General features: G+C 54.9%; 1 protein-coding gene across 3 annotated transcripts in view; it reads left to right on the forward strand.

The window, feature by feature from the left end:
- Positions 1–15,228, forward strand: part of PIK3R5 (phosphoinositide-3-kinase regulatory subunit 5) — a 70,196-nt gene extending 54,968 nt beyond the window's left edge. Inside the window, exons 1-15 of one of the 3 annotated variants that reach the window (XM_070482342.1) lie at positions 2,201–2,248; positions 2,634–2,703; positions 5,366–5,540; positions 6,130–6,283; positions 6,955–7,038; positions 7,291–8,002; positions 8,134–8,296; positions 8,626–8,751; positions 9,271–9,399; positions 9,600–9,693; positions 9,916–9,992; positions 12,428–12,521; positions 12,592–12,674; positions 13,154–13,266; positions 13,380–15,228. In XM_070482342.1, coding sequence (XP_070338443.1) covers positions 7,548–8,002; positions 8,134–8,296; positions 8,626–8,751; positions 9,271–9,399; positions 9,600–9,693; positions 9,916–9,992; positions 12,428–12,521; positions 12,592–12,674; positions 13,154–13,266; positions 13,380–13,527 — 1,482 coding nt within the window. In that variant the 5' untranslated portion in view covers positions 2,201–2,248; positions 2,634–2,703; positions 5,366–5,540; ... (1 more) ...; positions 6,955–7,038; positions 7,291–7,547 and the 3' untranslated portion in view covers positions 13,528–15,228. Of the gene's footprint in view, positions 1–2,200; positions 2,249–2,633; positions 2,704–5,365; positions 5,541–6,129; positions 6,284–6,954; positions 7,039–7,290; positions 8,003–8,133; positions 8,297–8,625; positions 8,752–9,270; positions 9,400–9,599; positions 9,694–9,915; positions 9,993–12,427; positions 12,522–12,591; positions 12,675–13,153; positions 13,267–13,379 lie in introns of those variants that run through there. The other 2 variants (XM_070482341.1, XM_070482340.1) reach the window with 2 other exon arrangements.
- The last annotated feature ends 8,474 nt before the right edge of the window (positions 15,229–23,702 follow it).

Here is a 23,702-nt window from a genome sequence, read left to right on the forward strand (position 1 = left end):
CTTGGTGACACAAGCAGTGATTGTCATGTATCCTCTGTCTTCATAGTTAGCTGTCCTATGCAGAATGGCCATTTCTAGTGACGAGTTTAAAAAAGGGCAGAAACTTAGATGGGTAGGGGAGGCTGGGATTGCGAAGGGGCTCACTTGTCTGGGCAAGGTGTTTGAACTGCACTGTGACTGCCCACTGCCCGCTCCCACTTGCCAGTCCCCAGCCTTCACCTGGACGAGGTGGCTCTTTCTGTTTCCTCCTTGCTAGGACCTGACATAGGAACAACCTAGGCACATTTTTTGTTCAGCCCTTGGACCAGCCTTTGTCTGAGGAAGCCAGTCCTAGAGAGTCGTTCCCATCTGCTGAGGTGCCCAGGGGAGGGGGCGTGATGAGATCAATGGGAGAGGGGCCCCCATCGCCCTAGGCCCCTGATGCAGCCTCCCTGTGGAGGGAGGGAGGATGGAGGGAGGGTGGTCCTGAGACTGACATCACACACCCGCCTCAGCAGTCCCCACCTCCCAGGACCACTAGGTAACATAATGAAAACAGAGGCCCGCCTGGCGTACCAGACACTGGGAGACGATTCCAGCCTCACCACACGCACCAGCAGGTAGGGAGGTGGCCCGGCTTAAAGGAGTCAGTTTGCACAAAAGTTTAGAGGCTCAGAGCCCCCTTCACAGTGCACAGTCTTTTCTGATGGGTCCCCAGCCCACGCCCCAGTCCAGTGCTCCATTATCCCCAAACCCTGTTAGAAGCAGGGGGGTCCATTATGAAGAGAATCCAAGGAGGGGGCGTTTGATGGGTGTCTTTGGCGGGGTGGAGGAATTCCAGCTGGTGATATCTGCCCCACTTGGGAACTATTGTATCTAGAATATTCAACTCTGCAAACAACTCCCTCTGGGGCAGGTGTACCCAGAGGCACAGACATCCTCCTAAATGCCCCCAGCAGCAAAACCAGGCAAACACAAAGTTGTACGGAGTCTGCATAGACGTGAAGCAGCTCCTGGGTCCGACTGCACTGCAGTCCCAAGATGTGTCTACTCAAGGATCCTGAGATCACCAGACTGGTAGAGAAATATATTAACGAACGTTCCTTGTTGTGGAGACTAATAGAGAAGAGCAAGCTCCAAGGAGAAAGTGGTCAACAGTATCAAACACTCAAAAAAAAGATGGTTCAAGGAGGAGGAGCAGAAGGTCGGGGCGTTGGGCTTTGGGATGGGGAGGCCATGTCAAGCTTCAGGAGGGCGGTGGGCTGGGGAGCCGAAGGCCGGCTGGCGTGCAGGGGGAAACATGATGTGGAGGGAGAGCCATCTCACCACTGCCACCCCCGGAGCGCAGCCTGCTGTGTGTCCCGGGTCAGTAGAGGCAGAACTGGAGCGAAGCAATGGGTCAGCGGGCTGTGCGTTACCTGCTAAAAACATTACAGAGTGAAAGTGCAGGAGGGTCAAGAGAAGACTTTGCTTGTCTGTGTGTTTGGTGGCCAGGAGCCCGTGGGGGGTGAGCCGTCACCTCCACTACAGCGTTTTCCTGGGGGGCTGAGGGGGCGACCAGGGGAGCTCTTCTCTGTCATGCACATGAGCGGCCACCAGATGGTGTCCCAAGTCCTGGTAGTAATAGCCACGGTGTCAGGGACTCCCCTATCAAAACAGACCTAACATTAATTACATAATTACAGAAGAGAAACATCAAATGAAAGGCCCAAAATCAAAGCAATTAGGTCCTAAATTAGAAGAGCATAAATCGGCAATTCTCTGCCATTTACTAAACAAAAAGCATGGCCTTGTGTTTACAGCCGGCTCTAACCCCAGTCTTGGCTTCCCACTTAAACCGGAGGGAATTGTCTTCCTCCTCCCAGCTCAGCCCCAGTGCCGGGTGGCCCTGCCCCCTGGATCCCAGCCCTCGCCTCTGTTATCCTCGTCGGTGAGGAGAGCAAACTGTGGTTTAGTCTCCTCTCCGTGGCTGACATAGAACTCAATACAGACTGTGAAGGCTCTATTTTCCAGCTACAGAACTGAGTCAAGTTGCAGGAAAAAAGGAAAAACTTTGGCTCATTTCTTCTCTGCATGTTTGAAGTCAGAGGAGATGGAGAGGTGGAAGAAGCTGGAGAGGAAAGTTGGGAGGGGGGCTGTGGTGCAGAGGCTCAGCCTTAGGGAGGGACATCAGGCAAGACCGCGGTCCCCTGAGGGTCCCCTGAGAGCACGTGCGACGCTGACGGGAAGGCAGAAGCTGCAGAAACTCACCACCTGGCTGGTGCTGAGGGTGAGCAAATAGGCGAGGGGTGCCTGGCACACCCTCTGCAGGAGGACACCTGGGGGTTGGAGAGGGTCACAGTGACAGGAACCAGGAATAACTGGACAGCAGGAGACAGCAGGAGACCCTGACCTTGGTTCTCCTCCCAGGGTGCTCCACCCACAGTCTCTGAAGAAAGAGCAAAGCTTTGCCAGGCGGGTCAAGCCAAGGTGGGGCCTGGGCATCGTCGACGGTTAAGGGCCCCAGAGGCCACAGGTCTAATCTACCCTTGCCCTGAGCCTCATCTGGGAGTCTCCAACCGAATTCTCCAGTGCTGGGCTCGCCGAGAGGCGAAAGGCCGTGATCACTGGAGGAGCAGGTAAACCCATGAACTCTTTTTGGTTTTTGGCTGCAGGAATCTCCTACCAGAGACTGGTGAGGGCCGAGCAGGGCCTGCCCATCAAGAATCAGCGCTCCTCCACCATGTGAGTGCCCTTTGGGAGGGGGAACCAGGGTGGGGGGTGGGGGACACTCCCCACCCCAGTTTCACCATTCCTACGCTGCCCCACCCTGTGCATCCAGCATCCTTCCATCGCTGCACTCCCTCCACCCCAGCCACCAACAAACAGGCTTCAAGGGGACCAGGAAACCCCTGGAACTGCTGGTGATGTTTTGTGCACAGGTTCATTTTTCTAGACCAGGGGTCTTCCATCAGATTCCTAAACAGATCTGAGACTTAAAAAAAAAAAGATTAAAACCACCTGCATTGATCATGCCAGGTGCTGGGCACACATTACCTCACTTCACCCCCACTTTTCAGATGAGGAAACTGGAGGTCAGAGAGGTCAAGTGATTTCCCCAAGGTCACACAGCTAGTAACTGTCTGAGTCAGGAGTTGAACCTCAGTCTTACTCAAAAGCCCATGCTCTTTCTACCATATCTTTCTGCCTATTATGAAAACAGCATTTTCCAAACTTTTTGGACCAGAACCTATAATAAGAAATGCATTTTATATGACAGCCTAGCATGCATACACACACACACACACACACAGAGCTGAAACAAATTTCATGAAACGTTTCCCTACCCCATAGGACGAGCCTGTCCCATTCTGTTCCATTTCACTTAAAAAGCATTTCTGGTTGCGACTCCCCAAACTGATTCCATTACCACTCAGGGGTAAAGCAGTTTGGAAAGCATTAGAGAAGCTGCCTCCATTCTGAGGGCCCTTGCAGGTCCCCAGGTGTGTGGGTGTGTCTCACCTGGACTCTTGGGAGCCTGGAGCACCCAGCATCACCGGCTCACAGATCTTCCTCGTCAGCCCCTCTCCGTCCTCAGCCCTGGGGGTTCAATGCTCACTTACCCCCTGAGCAAACAGCTATTGAGTTCTTTCTAGGTGAAAACAAACACAAAAGCCCTTGGTATATTTTGAGAGGGACAGAAAGGACATAAAAATGTTTAGTAAAGGTTAGTTTAGTAAGCAAACAAGACATCTCCAGTGGGCCGAGGCAGGTGGATGGCAAGAAAACACCACTGCCTTTCCGGCACTTACTGAGGTCTGGGCACTGTTATAAGCATCGCTATATCATTCAATCCTCATGTCAACCCTTGAGAAAGATTTTTTAGATCAGGGAACTAAGGCACAGAGAGGTTAGTAGAAAGAGCTTAGAGCAAGGCGATGGTCTCACTTCTGTTATTGATAAGCGGGGAACAAGCATGCAGAGAAAGCGAGCAGTTGGTGAGGGCGTGGGCCTGGCTGGTCTGGTCCTGCACACTGGAGCTCAGCACATGACTGCAGAAGGAATGATCCGGCACTCAGTGATGGAGAGGGGTTCATTAGAGGTTGCTTACTTGAGCTCCCCTCCCTTCTCTTACAAATAGAGCAATCAAAATTAGTTTCTCCCCAAATGATGGGGACTCGGACAGAGCCTGGTCCTGTTGCTGTGCCCTGACCCTGGGGCCCGGCTCTGGGACAGACGTCCACAGAAACTGGTGGGAACGCCTCCTGCCTGGTGCTTCTTTGCACTGGGTTTATGGTGTTTTTTTTTTTTTTTTGAGGAAGATTAGACCTGAGCTAACTACTGCCAATCCTCCCCTTTTTGCTGAGGAAGACTGGCCCTGAGCTAACATCTGTGCCCATCTTCCTCTACTTTATATGTGGGACGCCTACCACAGCATGGCTTTTGCCAAGCGGTGCCAAGTCTGCACCCGGGATCCCAACCGGCGAACCCCGGGCCACCAAGAAGTGGAATGTGCGCACTTAACCGCTGCACCACTGGGCCGGCCCCATGCACTGGGTTTAAACACAGCAGGTTTGTGAGAGCAAGAGCAAGTGTGAGCAGTTCATACTAAAACATTTATAGGTGTAATACCACGATGCTCAAATACGTTTCAAAAAAATGCAGTGATGGAGGGTTGGCGTGGGTGACCTGAGAACAGCCAGGTTTTGTTAACTGTTAACTGACGGATCAACACCTTAGGGTCCACAGTTCTCCTAACACTTGAGTATGTTTGAAATTTTACATGATGAAAAAATTGCAACACTGGCACCAAGAGAGAGAGGGTCAGGGGTCCAGGAAGAAGGGAGACAGAGGCGGCTGCCCCCATCCGCCCAGCCCATGCTAGCCTGTGTGATGGCTTTGGAAGTTAGTAAAGGCGTCCCTGGGAGCAGAGGAGTCAGGTGCAGCCCTGACGTGGCACCCCTTCCTCCTGGCAGATGTCACCCCGTGCCGAGAGCCTTGGCCTGAAAGCAGGGCATGGGCTGAAACTTCAGGCCACACTGCAGGACACATCATGGGTGCCCTGCTCCCTCCCCCTTCTCCCAAAATGACCACCCAGCTTCAAGCCACCTCACCTAAAATACAGTCCTGTTGAGTAATCTTGCATCCATTCAGATATCCTATAGGAAAAATATTTAGATTAAAATTAATGTAAAATTTATTTTTGAAAATTAAGTTTAATTTTTAAAAGGCCTTTGAAAACACCAGCTGAAAAATAGTCAAAAGTAGACAATGAGCTTTCTTCTTGGAACTGGGACCCTCGAGCCCCTGGCCTCAGGCCCTGCCTGGGCTGTGAGGAGGCCCGGGCCTCCAAGGGGGTGAGCTGTGTGGCTGCCCAGTGCCCACGACCTGTCCTCTGGGCCCCCAGCACCGTGCTCTTGCTGAACCCAGTGGAGGTGCAGGCCGAGTTCCTCGCCGTGGCCGACAAGCTGAGCACGCCTGGGCACACGCCCCACAGCGCCTACATCACCCTGCTCCTGCATGCCTTCCAGGCCACCTTTGGGGCCCACTGTGACCTCCCAGGCCTGCACTGCAGGCTGCAGGTATGTGCCTGGGGCCCTGGGGCTTAGCACCACCCCCTTCCGGCACAGTCCCCTCTCTGCTCCATGTCAGTGCTGGTCTCTCGGGTACACTGGCCTCCCTCACCCTTAGTGACATGGCAGGGCACTGGCTGGAGGGCTGGCCTCATTGAGAGGGTTTCTGTTGTACTGGGTCCTGACCGAGGTGGGTGGCACCCTGGGCAGTGGGGCTGGGCACAGAGCCTCAGAGGACTGCATGGGCTGGGTGGTATAGGAACAAGCTTTAGGCTGAAGCTGGAAGACCTGGCTTCCAGGCCTGGTTCTGTAATAGGTTGGTTGTGTGGCCCTGGACAGCCCCTTGCCCTCTCTGGGCCACAGTGGTAACCTCTGAAGTCCCTCCCTACTCTGCAGTGCCCTGGCTCTGGGCTTCTCTCATGACCACTTGCTGAGAATAGGGAGTGGGGGAGGAGACCTGGCTCCTTGGTCAGCTGCCGTGGGTAGAAGTGGGTGATATGGCCTGGTCACAGCTGCCCTCAATAAGACCCTGGGAGCTGGAGAAGTCGGCAGCCAGGCCGTGGTACAGGAGCAAGCCTGTCTCCTCCTGGGCTTTCAGTCCAAGACCCTGGCAGAGCTCGAGGACATCTTCACGGAGACTGCAGAGGCCCAGGAGCTGGCATCTGGCATCGGGGATGCAGCGGAGGCGCGGCAGTGGCTCAGGACCAAGCTGCAGGCGGTGGGAGAGAAAGCCGGCTTTCCTGGTGTCTTAGGTGAGGCTCCCGGGAGAGCGGGGCCCCTCTTCCCCACGGCCTGTCCCAGCTCCCAGGTGAGCAGCCCGGTCGGCCTGGGGGTTCTGCTCCACGCAGTCAGTCAGGGACACAGGTTCTTCCACATCTGGCTCCCCCATCCCCCAGGGCCGGGTTCCTGTCTGCAGCGTTAGGGTTGGGTTACCATCACGTGAGGGCTCGTGAAAGGAGGAAAAGAGAGAGCTAATGGAGGGCAAGGGGCTTGTTTTACGCGGAAGATAATGCAGAAGTTGCACACATCACGTCTGCACGATCCCTTTGAGCCCACCTCAGTCACATGGCCCCACCTAGCCCCTGGGAAACACCCTCTCTACAAGTCCATCTAGAAGAGACACCATTCCCACAAACACCTGCTCAGATAGTGCCAGTGTTTCCCCGTTTGGACCCTGTAATATGAGGCACAGACACTGTGACTTGGCCACGTGCTCACAGCTTATAAAAGACACGGCATCTACACGGTGGGCTTGAAAGAAGGCCCTCTGCCTGCGAGCCAGCATCCCGCCTTCCAGCTCAGCCCTGGCCCGCCCAGCTGTGCGGCCCTGGCTGGTCCTCTCCCATCTCTGGTCTCTTCTCTCAGCTGAGGACCGGTCTCAAGGCCCTTCCCAGCCTCACCCCCTGCCCGCCTTGTTCTTCAGGCACTGCAAAACCTGGCAAGCTGCGCACCATCCCCATCCCTGTCGCCAGGTGCTACACCTACAGCTGGAACCAGGACAGCTTCGGTAAGCAGCGGCTGGGGCTGTCTTCTCAGCCCCGGGGCTGTGCGGCTGCCTCCCACCCCTACCAGCCCTCCCACCTGAGCAGACTCTAAGCAGGGCAGGGGGCAATGCTCTGAGTCCTGGGCTGGCTTTGACCTTCCTTCTGTCCTCTTCTCAGCTCCCTTCTGTCTGAGCCTGTCACCCCTCCCAAGGGTGTGTGAGAGGGGTTTCCAGGGCCCAGACACCCAGACACTGCCTCCCCTTGCTTCCTTGCAGACATCCTGCAGGAAATCCTGCTCAAGGAACAGGAGCTGCTCCAGCCAGGAATCCTGGGGGATGATGAGGAGGAGGAAGAGGAGGAGGAGGAGGAGGACTTGGAAACTGATGGGCATTGTGCCGAGAGGGACTCAGTGCTCTCCACCAGCTCGGCAGCTTCCCACGACTCCGCCCTGTCCTTTGCCTTGTCCCAGGCCTCAGGGCCCACGCTCTCCCGCCAGTTGCTGACCTCTTTTGTCTCCGGCCTCTCGGATGGCATGGACAGTGGCTACGTGGAGGACAGTGAGGAGAGCTCCTCTGAGTGGCCCAAGAAGCCTGGCAGCCAGGAGTGCCGGGGCCACCGCAGGCCTGGGCAGAAGTTCAACAGGATCTATAAACTCTTCAAGAGCACCAGCCAGCTGGTCCTGCGGAGGGACTCTCGGAGCCTGGAGGGCAGCTCGGATACCCTGCCCCTGCGACGGGCTGGGAGCCTCTGCAGCCCCCTGGACAGCCTGACACTGCCCCCCACCCGGGCCCAGCGCTCCCGCTCCCTGCCCCAGCCCAAGCTCAGCGCTCAGCTGCCTGGCTGGCTCCTGGCCCCTGCATCACGCCATCGGCGCCGCCGCCCCTTTCTGAGTGGGGATGAGGACCCCAAGGCTTCCACGCTACGTGTCGTGGTCTTCGGCTCCGATCGGATTTCGGGGAAGGTGGCTCGGGCGTATAGCAACCTGAGGTAAGAGCTGTAAGGGGGGGTGTCACTCTGCCCTGGGTAGCAGGGTGGTGGTACTGGTGGAATCTGGGGCTTGAGGCTTAGGGTCCAAGAGGGACCAAGGAGCTCCCTTCTCACCATCTTCTTCTTGCCAGGCAACTGGAGAACAATCGCCCACTCCTCACACGGTTCTTCAAGCTTCAGTTCTTCTACGTGCCCGTGAAGCGAAGCCATGGGACCAGCTCCAGCACCTGCCCATCCCCTCGGAGCCAGACGCCCCCACTCCCCACAGACTCCCCAAGGCACCCCAGCCCTGCAGTATGTCCCCAGCCCTGAACCAAATGGGGTGGGAGAGTAGAGTGGACATGAGCAGGTTCCACTTACCTGAAGGGGATTGGTTAGAAGTCACCAAAAGCAATCACCTGTGTCTATGGGGTACCTCCTCCTGCCTGGGCCTTACCCCCAGGAGTGGTCCCTGCCCTGCTCGTGGGGATGGCATTTTGCTGGATGACATAGACTGAAAGTTGTCAGACTTGTGCAGGGGCAGGGAGAAGCTCAGATTGGGGCTGCAAGTGCCATCGAGGGCTCCGGAGCTTTCATGGCAGGCCTCCTGAGTGACTGGGAATGACTCTCACCCCTTGCCCCAGGAGCTGGGCACGGCCCCATGGGAGGAGAGCACCAATGACATCTCCCACTACCTCGGCATGCTCGACCCCTGGTATGAGCGCAACGTGCTGGGCCTCATGCACCTGCCCCCTGAAGTCCTCTGCCAGGTAAGTCCATGGCCCCTGGGTCGGGGGAGAGGGCCCACGGGCTGCATCACCGAGCTTTGCTCGAAGGCCCTAGTTTGGGGGATCTACTTGAGGCCTCCGTGGAGGACCAGGGCTCACTTGGAAACCAGCAGGGAGGGTGGGTGGAAAGCAAGACTGAGCCTGAACCCAGGGCTGGGGTCACTACTGTGACAGGGAGGGTCCTCAGAAGGGTCCGGGGCATTAGGCTTCAGCCCTCGTCCTGAACTCCCAGCTTTGTCCAACCTGGCAGGGGCCTCCCCAGAGGCCCATGTGCTCAGTGAGGAGGATACGGGGGCCGGGCTGTGGGTCTTCCCCTGATCATTCTGTTTCCTGCTTCCATCTCACCATCCTTCTGCCTGGCTCCCTCTGCCTCTCTGTCTCTGTTCTGTGTGTGTGTGTGTGTGTGTGTGTGTGTTTGCGTTTGCCTGTCTCTCCTCCTCTCATATTCCCATTCTCACTCTGTCCGCCTGTCCCTCCCGTGGGGCCCCAACCCTCCAACAGCAGTCTCTGAAGGCTGACTCGCGGCCCCTGGAGGGCTCCCCTGCCCAGCTGCCTATCCTGGCAGACATGCTGCTCTACTACTGCCGCTTTGCCGCCCGGCCGGTGCTGCTGCAGGTCTATCAGACAGAGGTAAGGCCCAGACCCCACACCCCACGCCCCACGCTCCACGCTCACTGGCAGCCCGCGGTCAGCATCGCCCTGCAGGGCCCGCCCCCCTACCGCCCCCCTACCGCCCCCCTACCGCCCCCCTACCGCCCGCCTGTGCTGGAGGAGCCTGGTGGGCCCCTGCGGGAGGTCCACACTGATGCCCACGCTCCTGCCCTCTCTAGCTGACGTTCATCACCGGGGAGAAGACGACAGAGATCTTCATCCACTCCCTGGAGCTGGGTCACTCTGCTGCCACACGCGCCATCAAGGCTTCGGGTGGGCGCTGCCTCAGCTCCAGTGGAAATGGGTGGGGAGGCCGGGCTAGATGGGGCTAGGAGGTGGGGCCCCCCTGGGGGCGGGGCTAGAGATAGGCGGGGCCTGGGAGGTGGCACCCTGAGGAGGAGGGGTCATCAGGGAGGTGGGGCAGGGAGGCGGAGTCCCAGGGTCTCTGAGGGGCCCCCGAAGAGAGAAGAAATGAAGGGTCTATGTGTGGCACAGGTCCTGGCAGCAAGAGGCTGGGCATCGATGGTGACCGGGAGGCCATCCCTCTAACACTACAGATTATTTACAGCAAGGTAAGACTGATGCTGTGGCCCATTCCTCTCCGGGATCTGCTGCTGATCCTTCCCTGCCAGAGCCCGACCCCCTGTCTCTGGGTCTTGAAGCCGGAGGGCCGCAGCAGGCTCCCGGGCTCCCAGGCTCTCCTGGAGGCTGAGAGAAGGGGGAGGGGAGGGAGTGGACCTCCCTCTCCCCCTCTGCCTCCAAAGGCCCCCTCCTGCTGTGTTCTCCCCTGACCTGAATGTGCTCAGCAGCTTCCATGAGGCGTTAGGGCCCGGCTCCAGGGCTGGGCGAGAGGGGGCAGGGCTGGGCCTTCCAGAGGCAGAGCAGGGAGAGGCCGGGGGCTGCGGGGCTGTGGGGCTGGCCGGGTGCATGGGAGGTGGGTTTGGTGGGGGGAGAGTTGTGGGGCAGGGGTGGGAGGGGGTGCCCATGAGCACACGAGAGGGCATGGGTCTCTGAGCGCATCACACCCCGGGGTACAGGCCAGGGAGACTTGGACCCCCAGAGGGCCCCCAGAGGGGGCGTCCTCCTGCCTCATCTCCTGCCTCCTTTCCTTGCTTCCTTCCTTCAGCCATTCAAAAGCTATTTATTTAGTACCTCCTCGTACCAGGCTCCGTGCTGGGCAAGGGGAAATAGCAGGGAGGGCTAGGCCCACCTTCACTTTCCCAGAGGAGGGAGACAGACAAGAAGCTGGGAGACAAAAATGGCCAAGATAATGCCAGAGTGGTGACCAATGACAAGGCAGTAAAAGGGCGGATGGGATAGTGATGATGGGGCTACCTTACACTTGGTGGCCAAAGTGGTGGGCAGGAGGGACTGACCCTCACTGAGTCCTACATGCCAGGTGTTTGTTGAACACCTACTGTGTCCCAGACTTTGTTTTGGGCACAGGAACATTCACAAGAGGGAACAAAGTGCTTCCGGTCTAGAGGGAGTGGTGGACATGGGTGAGGTGATCCCACAACGTGTATAATTACAACTGTGACACACAGATGCAGGAGAGGTAAATGGAACTGTGAGAACCTCTAGGGGGATTATTCAACCCAGTCAGGAAATTTAGACAAGGCTTTCTTGAGAAGGGACATGGAGTCAACATTAGAAAGAAAACCAGGAGTTAGTTAATTAAACTAAGAAGAGAGGGGTGTGTTCTCCAGGTATAGGGAACAGCATGTGCAAAGGCCCTGTGGTGAGAGACAACTTGAATATCAAAGGGCTCTGGAGGAAGGCCAGAGGGGCTGGAGCAGAGAGAGTGAGTGGGAACAGGATGATGAAGTGAGGCTGAAGAAATTGGTAGGGCCAGAATACCAAGGGCTTCGATTGCAATGAGAGGGGTTATGTCCTTGTCCCAAGAGCATGGGGTATCCTTTGAAGGGGTTTAAGTTTGGGGTGGGGCTAGGAATGAGTGTGATAAGATCAGATTTGAGGTTGGCAGCGCCCTCTGGCAGCTCTGTGGAGAACATGTTGGCCGGGTCCACAAGGGATGCAGGAAGGCGAGTTAAGAGGTTCTGGTGGTTATCCAGTAGAGAAATGTGGGCCACCCACACTAGGGAGTGCTGGTGCTGGTGCTGGAGATGGAGAAATGGGAGCTGTATGTGGATTACTTGAGCGGCAGGGCTCAGGGCTGGCTTGGAAAAGGAGAGGGCCAAACTCCTGGATTTCAGTCTTGAGTGAGTACCATGATACTAGCATTTTCTCAGAAGCAGCCCAGGTCCAGTGGGGGAAGATGATAAGTTTGTTTTAGGTCGTGTTGACTTGGAGGTGCCTTTGAGAGGTAGAAGGAGAAAGTCAGAACAGGCAGCTGGATGGATGGGCCTGAACTCAGAGGTCCAGTGTGAAGACGGGTGTCTAGGTGGTCATGGAGCTGGGCATGGGTGAGGTTCCCTAGTGGAGAAAGACCTCGGAGAAGGTCCTGAGCCCTGCATCATGGGATGGTGGGCAGAGGGAGGTGATTGCGCAGAGCAGAGGCCAGGGAGGCGGTGGGGAAACCAGGAGAGAAGACGGCTGAGCAGTATCAAAGTCTCCTGTGAGGTCGAGTAAGCTGAGCCAAGAGAAACACCGTTGGGTTTGGAGTCCCCAGTGAAAGACACATTCAGACAAGGACCCAAAGAGGGGTTCCGGCCTGGCTCTGCCGGAGACTCCAGGCCCGTGGCTGGTCTCTTCCTCGCTCTGGGCTTAGAAGGAGATCAAGACCCCACCTTGAGGTGCTCTCAGCTCCTGTGCTCACGGACCAAGCCACTGAGCTGACACTCCTCCTGGGAGTCCCCAAGCTCTGTCCAGGGGTCCAGGGGCTCTTGGTGAAGAAGCTGGCAGACTCGGGAGAATGAGAGGGCTTCCTGGGGTGTGCTGACTGCGGGCGACCCCCATCACTGGCAGGGCTGGGGTGTCCCTCTGAAGAGGAGGTGGCAGGCGCGGGGGACCCTGGGCTGAATGGGTCTGGCTCCGCTGTTTCCAGGGGGCCATCAGTGGACGAAGTCGCTGGAGCAACATGGAGAAGGTCTGCACCTCCGTCAACCTCCACAAGGCCTGCCGGATGCCGGAGGAGCTAGGTGAGGGGCGTGTGGGCCGCGGGGGGGGCGGGCGGCCTCCGAGCCAGGCCTGAGCCCCCCTGCCCTTCAGACTCCAGCACGGAGGCGCTGACGCTCCGTCTGACCGAGGTGGTGAAGAGGCAGAACTCCAAGTCCAAGAAGGGCTTCAACCAGGTGCGGGCCGCCCCGGGAGAGCAGCGGGCGCGCGTGTGCATGAGGAGGGGTGTCCGAGGCCTCGGGGGGCATGTGGGTGGGAGAGAGGCCAGGTGAGGGGCGTGCATGGGTGTGGAGTGGTGGGGTGTCTGGGAGGAAGGGGTGCCCTTGGGAGAGGATGCGTTGGTGTGGAAAGGGGCTGTGGGGGATGGGAGTAGGGCCCTGGGTCCAAGGCGGAGGCACTCCTGGGGCTCTCGTGGTGAGGGCAGTGGGTGGTGTGGTTTCTCCTCAGGGGCGCTTGCTTCTTCCAGACTCAGGAAAGAGCAGAGGCTGGAGGAGGCAGGGCCTGAGGGAGCCCTCAGGACCCCCCCGCCCCGAGCCGGCTGTCCTCCCATCCCGGCTCCCCCAGACCTGACTGGGCAGTTCCAAGGGAAGGAACTGGCCAGGGCTGGCAGCTCTGTGGCCGGGGCTCTGGGGACTGACCGGGGCCTCCCTTCCAGATTAGCACATCGCAGATCAAAGTGGACAAGGTGCAGATCATCGGTTCCAACACCTGCCCCTTTGCCGTGTGTCTGGACCAGGACGAGAGGAAGATCCTGCAGAGTGTGGTCAGGTAGGAAAGGGGGCCTCCGGCTCTGCTTCAGCAAAACGGGGTCCCAGGGAAGGGTCCATTTCTGCACCCACCCCCACCCACAGGCCTGCCCTTACTCCTGCCCTGCCCCACAGGTGTGAGGTCTCACCCTGCTACAAGCCAGAGAAGAGCAGCCTCTGCTCCCCACCCCAGAGGCCCCCCTACCTGCCGGCCCAGGCCACGCCCGACATCTGCTCCCTCCTCTGTCTGCCCATCATGACTTTCAGTGGAGCTCTGCCCTAGCACCGGCCTGCACGGGAAGCCCCTCCCGGCAGGACAGTGGCTGTGAGGGCCGTGCTCCCTCTGGAGAACTGAATGGCCCTGTGCTGGGTCGGGTCCTGCTGTGGGTGCTGCAATGGGCAGGGGGTGGATGGTTTCTGGGGCCTCAGGGCTCTGGGAAAGAAACAGGCATTAGGGAGAGAGGGGCCTGCCTACACAGCCCCTCAGATTCCTCACGTAGAAACGAGAGGGATGGGGAGCTCACCTCTGAAGGCCCTGATCACTGGCGTGGTCTAGGAGCCTTTCTAGAAGATCTGAGGCTCTGGTGCTCTGGAGTGTGGTGTAGGCCTCCTCTCCCAGCCTGGGCCAGGCCCACCCCTTACTTGGCCAGAGATGTGTGTGTGGAGTTCCGTCTCCCTCCTCTGGGGTTCAGGTGGTAGGAACGTGGATGAAACTCTTCTTTCTGACCTCAGTACCATCCTCCCCACCTCTCTCTCTCTCTCTCCCACACACACACACACACACACTCACACTCACACACACACTCTTTCTCTCCCTCGAATCCCCTGGGTCTTTGGAGAAACAGCACTAACACTTTACCTGTCTACTATCAGGACCTGGAACAGCTTCTCTCTGGAGCCCTTTTCTGGCTCGAGATTTTTGGGAGACAGGACAGGCTTAGATTGAGTAGTGCCTCGGTTCCCTTCCAGCCAAAGGACCAGAAGGAAGTTAATTAGCTCCTTCAAGCCTGCCTTTCCTGAGCACTAAGATGGTGGAAGTAAGGCCTCCTTAAAGCATGGAAGGGAGGTTGTGTGCCAAGCGCCTGGCCCAGCGGCTAGCTCAGAGCAGGCGCTTAGTAACGATTTGCAGCCTTTCCTCCTAAACGCTGACTCCCCTGCCTGGCACTGGGATGCTCTCACGGCCTCGGGCATCCTCTCCATTCTCTCCTTCCCAAATCACTGATGAGGCGGAACAGAAGGAGACGAGGGCTAAGGATTGGTCAGTTTTGTTCTCTGGAGAAGGAATTTCCTTCGTCAGGGTAAGAGGAGGGTTGCACGGGTGCCCCCAGCCTTCACCTCGTCCTCTCCCAGGTTGGCCCCGGTGCCCCTCACTCCCATCTCACTCCTTGGGCTGCTGCACGTTGTGTGTGGAATCTTCCAGCCCCAAAGTCCGCTGGCACCATTCTGGAGCGTGGGCAAGATCCCAGAGGAGGAGAGGATGGAGTGCCTGGCCTCGCGGAGCTTAGTAACTGATTGGGGTAAATGAACGATAGCATGAGAGCCAGAAATTTAAAACTGCCAGGCTGGAGGGGTTTGAGAAGTTAGAAGCAAGTGTGAAGGGCGGCGTTTGGCCCCGGATTTGGACTGGAGAGGTGGGGAAAGTACCATGGAAGCAGACAATCGTATCCTGCACAGAGTCGCTCCTTCCCCTCCTCCCCCTGCTCCATCCTGCTCCAAAGGTTCTGGGCTTATAGGAGCCCGTGAAACCCCAGCCCAGAGTACTCACGACTTGAAAGAAGTGGCCAGAGTCAGCTGCTTCCCTGTACCACTGTCCTCCCCTGTCCTAGCCATCTGTACCTGCTCCAGGCTCCAGAAGAGTGGTCGGCCATATACCTTCAATTTTTGGTTGTGTGAGCAGGTTGGCCTACTACATGATAAACAGATGTCCTAGAATAAACAAATGGAATTTAATATTATTGTCAAATAAAACTTGATTACTCCTGTATTTCATGACCTACAGTTATTTTGCTGCGTGACAATTCACTGCTAGTTGGACAGTTCGCATAAATCATTTCACATAGAGCAGAAATAAGATTCTTGGGGATTGTTTTCTTTATCTTTTTGTAATTTTCCTCTCTATAGAAAATATGTCTGTGCTGAAATTTTCCCTGACACTGTATCATTTAAGCCTCATCGTGCTGCTGAGAGGAAGGGAAGTGAGCTCAGTGCTGGCCCTCTGGATCTGGGGCTGTTTTTAAACTTGGCTCATAGGGAGGGAGAGAAGAGGAGGTGACGGGGTGGTGGAGGACCCCTGTGGCCCGGGAGAAGTAGGTCAGCACCAGGCCCCCAGCACCAGTGCTCGGGATGGAGGAAGGAGGAACCGTGGGATGCTCTGGCTCCTGCAAATAGTGAAGCACACCTGACAGTCAGTGGACTCCAACTGTGACCTTTTATTCTTGTTCCTGCATCTAACAGGACGTCTAGGGATCACTTGCTCTAGGCTGAGCTCAGAGCAGCTTGGCCCCAAGCTGCAGGTTGGGTTCAGGTGTGCTCTGGTGGTCCCTCGGGCACCTTAGCCAACATGGTAACACAGAGGGGTAATCAGAGACCTGTGATGCCTCCTGGGGGCTGGGTCTGGACCGGGCACAGTCACTCTTCACCCAGCATTCAGTTGGCCAAAATCGATGAAGCTCATCAACCCATAGATTCAATAAACTCAGCAGCCGTCACACAGGATAAAAACAAAGTCACGTGAGAAGAGCATTTCACCTCTGATATTCTTTCCAAAGCTCAGTAACCCCAGTCTAATCATGAGGGAAATATCAGACAAACCCAGATCGTGAGACATTTGACAGGATCATCTGACAGTAACCTTCTAGAAGGTCAGTGTCCTGAAAACAAGGAGGGACTGAGAAACTCACAGACCACGGGAGACTGAAGAAACTTGAAAACTAAGTGCAATGTGGTGCCCTGGGTTGGATTCTGAAACAGAGAGAGGATAATAATGGAAAAACTGGTGAACTCTCAATGCAGTCTGGAGTTTCATTCTAAGACACAAACACACACGCACCCCCCTCGTTGTCTCATTGTCAAACTCCTGGGGAAGAAAAGGCAATGAGAAGATTTTAAAGATACCCAGAGGAAAAAAAACATGCTTTATCTTCAAAGGATCATCAATTAAACTGAGAGCTCCCTTCTCAATTTGCCAATCTGGCAGAAGAAATGGATAGTCTGACTAGGCCAATATATGTTAAAGAAATTGAAGCCATTATTAGCTTAATTAGACAGGCAACCAAACATCTTTTACTGTCTCCATAATTATACATTTTCCAGAATGTAGCCTTTTCAGATTGGCTTCTTTCACTTGACAATATGCATTTAAGTTTCCACTGTGTCTTTTCTGGGTTTCATAGCTCATTTCTTTTTGTTGCTGGATAATGTTCCATTGTACTGATGTGCCCCAGTTTGTTTATCCGCTCACCTCCTGAAGGACATCTCAGTTGATGCCAATTTTGGCTATTATGAATAAAGCTGCTATAAATATTCCCGTGCTGGTTTTTGTGTGGACGTACATTTTCAGCTCATCCGGGTAGCTACCGAGGAGAACAATTGCTCGATCATATGGTGTAAGTATGTCTAGTTTTGGTTTTCTTAGTGCCAAACTGTCTTCCAAAGTGGCTGTGCCCTTTCTCCTTCCCAGCAGCGATGAACGAACCTTCCTGTGCCTCCACATCTTCCTCAGCATTTGGTGTTGCCTGTGTTTTGGCTTTGTCTCATTGTTGTTTCAATTTGCGATTCCCTGATGACTATGACGTGGAGCATCTTTTCATGTGTTTGTTTGCCATCTGTATGTGTTCTTTGGTGAGGTGTCTGTTCTGATCTTTTGCACATTTTTTAATTGGGTTGTTTTCGTTTTGTTGAGTTTTAAGAGTTCGTTGTATATTTTGGACACCAGTCCTTTCTCAGATACATGTTTTGCAAATATTTTCTCCCAGTCTGTGGTTTGCCTTGTCACTCTCTTAGCAGTGCCTTTTGCCGAGCAGATGGTCTTAATTTTAATGAAGTCAAATTTATTGATGTGTTCTCCTCTGCTGCCTTGGAGCTTCCTCTGAGGTCCGGAACGTAGTGGTCTGTCACCATCCTCAGACCTCTCCCTGAGGTCCCTGACATCCGAGTCATGCCTCCTCCAGGGAACAGCTCTCCCACAGCCCCTGGGGTAGGGAACACCTGCAGCGTCCTCAGTCTGCTCGAAGCAGAGGCAGCAGAGAGGTTTCTGGCCCCTGCAGCTTCTCACACGCAGGAGATGTGTGTGTACCCTGCCTGTCTGGTGCCTGCGGGGGCCTTCAGACTCCCCCTCCCCACTGTCACACCCACCACACCCTCCAGCGCTGGGATGTTAGCCAACCCCTGGGAAGAGGGCTTCTCGGTTTTCTTGGGGGAGAAACTGCTCCCTCCTTTCCCAAATCTCTGGATCCCTCTATTTCTTCCCCAACCCTACCAGTAAAATTGGGGTAAAGGAAGCCAGCTCTCCAGGGAAGGGTGCCTTCCCCATCTCTCTGGGGGCAAAGACGGCCGGTAGCAGACTGTCCCCACCTGTGCCACCTTATTTCTGTCTTCCATGTGGCAGGCACACCTGTGTCCAGGTTCAGGTGTCTTCCTCTGCTCAGGCTGCCATTACAGGGCTAGGAGGCCTTAAACAACAGACATTTATTTCTCACAGTTCTGGAGTCTGGGAAGTCCAAGATCAAGACACTGGCAGATTCAGGATCTGGTGAGAGCTCTCTTCCTGGTGTGCAGACAGCTGCCTTCTCACTGGTCCTCATGGTGGAAGAGGAAGCTCTGGCCTCTCTTTGTCTTCTTGTAAGGACACTAATCCCATCATGGAGGCCCCACCCACATGGCGTCATCTAAACCTAATTGCCTCCCAGGGGACCCACCTCCTAATACCATCACATCGATGGCCCACATATGAGTTTTGGGTGGACACAAACATTCAGTCCACAATACCCGGCAATTCTGAGTGTGTGGTTCCTGGAAAGGTACCTGTGGCCACAGCAGCCACGTGCATGTGCCCCTCTCTGCACACGGTGAGTGGGAAGAAACTGCCCATTCAGAGAATCTGGAAGGCTGAGCCTCGTAGTCGTTGCAGCCTGGTCAGGGGAACTCCACTGAAGTCTGGCTGGCACACGCTAAGAGAGGTATCAGCAGACACTACACAGCCATTACTGCACACGTGCCAAGCATGGTCTCTGTGCTTCACGTGCTTGTGTTATCGTGCACATCCTCCCCACAGCCCCATGAGGTAGGTACTGTTATACTCCATGGAACAGATGGGGAAACTGAACTTGCCTAAAGTCACAGAGATGGCGAAAGGGGAAGCCAGGATTCAAGGCACACGGCCGGGCCCCAGAGTCCCTGCTCTTAATCACCAAGCTATGCCACTCCCTCAACCCCCTCATGTGAGTGGTGGGGAAACTGAGGCTCAGAACAGTAAAGTTCACACAGATATCTGAGAGGGATGCTTCCTCATAATGGAATTCGGGAGGAGCTGTGACGGCTTCAAAACAGAAGCTGCGCTCTCCAAGCACCCTCAGGTGGGGATGCAGAAGTGGCAGGGAGGGCGTTGGAGGAAGAGAGGGAAGCTGGGGCGGAGTGGGCTGGCTGGGCTCCAGGCAAGTCTGTGCTGTCTGATGCTGAGGGGGCGGCGGTCAGGAAGGAAGCCTTCAGCAAGTGTGGCTCCAGGCCCAAGAACCGGCTCAAGGGGGTCCCCTGAGACCTCTGGGGAGAAGGAAGTGAGAGGGGAGGGAGGGGAGCAGGGCAGCCCTACCCCACGCCCCAATCCCACCCGCACCCCATTCACCCAAGAGAAGGGGCATCTCATCACTGGGACCAGAGGCCCTCTCTAAGAAAACCATAACCCCGAGTCTTGGAGGCCAGAACCAGGATCGTCTGGAGGCTGAGAACGCTGGCGAGGGCTTTGCGAACAGGCTCTCCCTCCCCTCAGGTTACAGATAAAGAAACAGACCCAGAGAGGAGGAGGGGCCTGTGTGGCTGGAGGCAGCTCCAACGAACGAACGAGAGCCTGGCTAGGGTGCTTGTCTCCCTTTTTGAGGCGTGTCTCATGCGCGTGTGTGTACACGTGTGTATGCATGTATGTGTGCACATGTGCATGGGGGGAAGCAATTTGCATAGATAATAAAGGCTTGGCATCTTTAAGTTTTCTCGCTGATCCTAGTCAACCTCCAACCTCTTGACCTGCTGGCCAGGCCCTCTTCCTGGTGGGAATTCATTTGTGAGAAGGAAACAGCGACTGTAGTAGGTATTTTATACAGACAAGAGGCTCCAGCACCTCCTCGGCATTCTGGGAAATTTGCAGGCCAGCCCCCCAGCTCAGCTCCTCCAGCCCCGGGGAGAACCCGTGGTATTAGGAAGCTAAAGCCTTGGGGCTGGGGGCAGGGAAGGGGTGTCCACGTGGCCTTCCTCTCCAGGCTGACCTGAGAAGAGGGGAGGCAAGGAGAGACCAGGCTGCACCCTCCACAGCAACCCCAAGTTCTCTCTGCCCCTCACCTGGTCCCAGAGCGGCCTGAGGGCACCAAGGAATTGGGGAGGGAGACAGGTGCACCTGCCAAGAACCCCCTGGGTAGGGAAGTTTTCTCCACCAACTTGAAGAGTGGCTTGTGGAAGAGGGAGTGGGCTGGCATTTCTCTGTATCTTTTCCATGTCGACCCATGTAAATGTCACTAGTCCAGAAAATGAGGACATTTAAACTTAAGAAAAGACTATGGTTGATCCTTACATACTGATATATAATGATCTCCAAGGAAACAAAGCGATTAGAAGAACAGTTTGTATAAATCACTCCAAGCTATGGACAGTGATGACCACTGGGTGGGGAAGGAAGAGAAACTGGGAAGGTGGGGGTGGAGGGGCTCTCTTTTTTAGTCTATATACTTCTATAACGTTTGAGTGTTTTTACAATAAAAATATATTTGTGAATTGCTTGGGTAATTTTTTTAAACACTAAAATTGTAAAAAAAGAACTTTGATGGTATTTAAAATCAAAACTTCTTCTCCTGCCCAAAATAAGAAAAATGGCTGAAAGACTGAGTGGATGGATATTAAGCCTAAATCTGCCTCTTATAGCCATCACCCCATTAGTCCTAACTCTGCGCACGTACACACCCCACAGAACAATGCTCCCGCAGGTAAAGGATGGGAAATTCCCAACACCTGTACTGTTCTCCCTTTCCACACCCACAGCAGACAGTACTAGTTGCTAACAAACTCCCAGGTGATGCTGATGCTGCTGGTCCAGAGAGCACACATGGTGGAGCCCTGATTGAGAGCATGGCGTGGTCCTGCTGCCCCTGCTTCCCTGGGCCTTGGGTGTGAGGACTGGAGGGAATTCACTGGAAGCAGGGGTCCCTATCAGCTGGGTACCAGCCATGCGACTGCCCTGGTCTTCCTGGAGTGGACTTTAGAGACAAGGGGTTCAGCCTGCAGGTCCTCCCTGGGGTGTTGTGGGACACCCCGGGACCAGGCATTCCCTCCCTCAAGTCCCACAGCCACCAGTTACGTGAGCCTTTAAGCTCCAGTCGACCCATGTCCATGATTGTCCTAACTCATGAGGTGATTGTTTAGATGAAGTAAAATGTGTTTCTATAACACCTATTTTCTGGTTTATTACCTCTCACGGCTTCCTAAGAATGGGTCCTACCAACCAGAGAACCATCTGTTTTTTGGGTGTCGTTAATGAGTTTGGGGTGTAAAAACTGGGAGACAATGGAGCTGAAGTGCCCTGAAGGCGCTTCAAAGAGGACTTTGATATGTTTGTGAAAACAGTCTGGATGGGAGAAAACAGGAGTTAGCAAGTTGGGGTCTCTTGGAGAGAAAAGGGGAAAGAAAAGGGAAACCCTGCCATACCCCAGCCTACCAGGCCGATGACACGGACAGATCCATGGAGGATCTGTAAACAGCTGGCTAAGAGACGTGTAACGTACACTTCTTTTCCACCCTCTCAATGTTATCTTCAATAAAATCTCCGTTGCTTATTAGGATTTTCTGTGAGTGGATTCCTTAGAAAACTCGAAGAGAGAATGAATTCTGCGTCTGCTGCTGACTGATCCCAGAGATAACTCCCACAGAAGGGGGAGCAGGGCCAGGGGCACAGGGCACCCTGGGTTTCCTGTATTCAAAGTAAATCACCCTTGCCTGACTCCCATACCCTGGTCCCCAGTGCACCCCAGTCCCAGCATTGGTCCCCTGCCACCACAGTAACAAGAGGATTTAATTTGTTTAAAAATTGAATTTTTAATTTAATTTGTTTAAAGCTCTCAGCTGCTTTGTAATAGACAGGAAAATAAATAAAAAGTATTTTTCTGAATAGAAGGGACTGGAGGGGCTCTTCTGAGAGGAGGAATGAGGATGGAACAGAAGGGTCGAGTGTCTGCAGGAAAGATAAGACACTTGGTAGCCCCGAGGTGTTCTGAACGCTGAGGCTGAGATGGAGGAACTTGAGAAGCCGTCCCAGCTGTGCCCAGAGGGGCGAGCCAGCTCACTTGGTGGATGGTGACAGAGGGAGGGGGAGGAGTGGCGATAGATGGGGAGCCTTCTGCGTCTGTGTCCGGGGCATTGATGGCTGCAGAGCGGCTTTGCTTCCCCTAGCTGGCCAGGTGATCTGGGAACTAGAGCAGTAAGTGCAGGGAACCCCAACTCGCTCAGTTCCCGGCAGATGGGTCAAGTGGCCTTGTTGGGGCTGCTCCTAGGGGCTTGGTGCAGATGGGAAATCTGGCAACAGCCTAGCCTGGAAAACCCAGATTAAACAAACCCTAAGAAGAGCACGTGGAGAGGAAAGGCATCCCTGGGAGCAAAAGGGCAGTGTCACCCCACCTCGGTGACGGTAGGATGGAGTGCTGGGAGCAGGTCTGGGGGCCTCGGCCCTTCCTCCCTCCACCTCTATTCACTCTCTCTTTGTCCCTGGCTGGCTGTCAGCTGTGTGCCCTCAAAAATGAAGGCGCCTCAGCTCCTCCTTGCAGGGGACAGCTCTGGGGCTGTCCACCCTCACCAAGCAACCCCTTCCATGGCTACCACACCCAATGCAGTTGCAGAGACGGCAGCTGATGATAAGAGGAGTCGTGCAGCCACAAGAGGCCAACATCAGCTTGTGATTTCCGATTCAGTTAGGCCAAAGCCGATAAGGAGAGAGGCTGCCCGCGATGGCCACACTGCCCAGCCACTGCTGAGTCATGAACCCGCGGGGGCTGAGCTCTTGGTTCTTTATCCTGTCCTGGACTTATTCATTTAACTCATTAGTTCCCTTGTTAATTCATGCTCTCCTTCATTCATCCATTCATCCATTTGTTTTATTTAATGAGCCAAACGTTCTCTTCTCCCATGATGGATAGAAAAATGGATAAATGGACCTAGGCTCTGCTGTCCCAGAACTTATTGAAGGGGAGGGGAGGGATGAGGCAGACATGTGGCCTAAGAACTCAAGAACAAAAATGCAAGGTAGAAGGTGATTCCAGCCACACGAGGGGGACAGAAGAGAAGCTGATATGGGAGGGAGGCTGAGCCATAGAGCAAATGATTTAAATTTCTGGATTTTTTTTTTTTTTCAAATGGCCTCTTCTGCAAAGGAGGGGATGGAACAGAACCCATTCAAGCCCTTGCAGAAAAAGATCAGTGACTTCTCCTTTGTTTACAAGGGAGAAACCCAAGTGACAGAAACCCAATTCAAACAGTCTTACTTTAAAAATGGGGGAATTTATTGGATCATATTAAGAGTAGATCTAGGCAGCAGGGTCTCAGGCATAGCTAAATCCAGGTGTTCAAACAATGCTGTCAGCAATCTGTCTCTCTCCAGAGCCATTTATCCATTAGGCCAAATTGGAGGATAGCAGAGAGTCTGTGAGCTTTTCAAAAGTCTAGAAATGTGAATGGAGACTCCCCCAAATATTGCTTATCTTCAAAATGTGAGGAAAGGGAAGAATATGACAAACTAGCAAACACGTCACCTTGGAGATGATCTGCTCCCTGGCGCTGCTCTCTCCTGATTGCTAAGGTCGGCTGATGCTTTTTCATTCTCTTCATTCTCTGCAGTCTTTGACACCATTAACCAGCCTCTCCTTGACGCTATCTCCTCCCCCAGGTTTCGTGGCACTCCACGGCTCCTGCCTCTCCGGCTCATTTTTCACTCTTCTCTGCTGAATGAAGGATGACTAGCAGTGAGCCGGGAGGAGGGCTGGGAGAAGACTCCCACAACACATGTGAAGGCCTGGAGATGCGAGGCGGCCTGGATCATTAAGGAACCGCCATCATTCAGGATTTCTGGGAGGGGTCAGAGTGAGGGGATAAAGCCTGAGGCTGGGAATTAAGGAAGGACCACATCAAGGGCCTTGCAAGTCACGCTAAGGAGTTTGGCTGTTCTCTAGAAGGTAATAGGGAGCCATTGAAGGTTGTAACAGGGTGCAGTGTGAT

Source organism: Equus asinus, chromosome 13 (genome assembly GCF_041296235.1).
Source record: "Equus asinus isolate D_3611 breed Donkey chromosome 13, EquAss-T2T_v2, whole genome shotgun sequence".
Classification (NCBI taxonomy): Eukaryota; Metazoa; Chordata; class Mammalia; order Perissodactyla; family Equidae; genus Equus; species Equus asinus.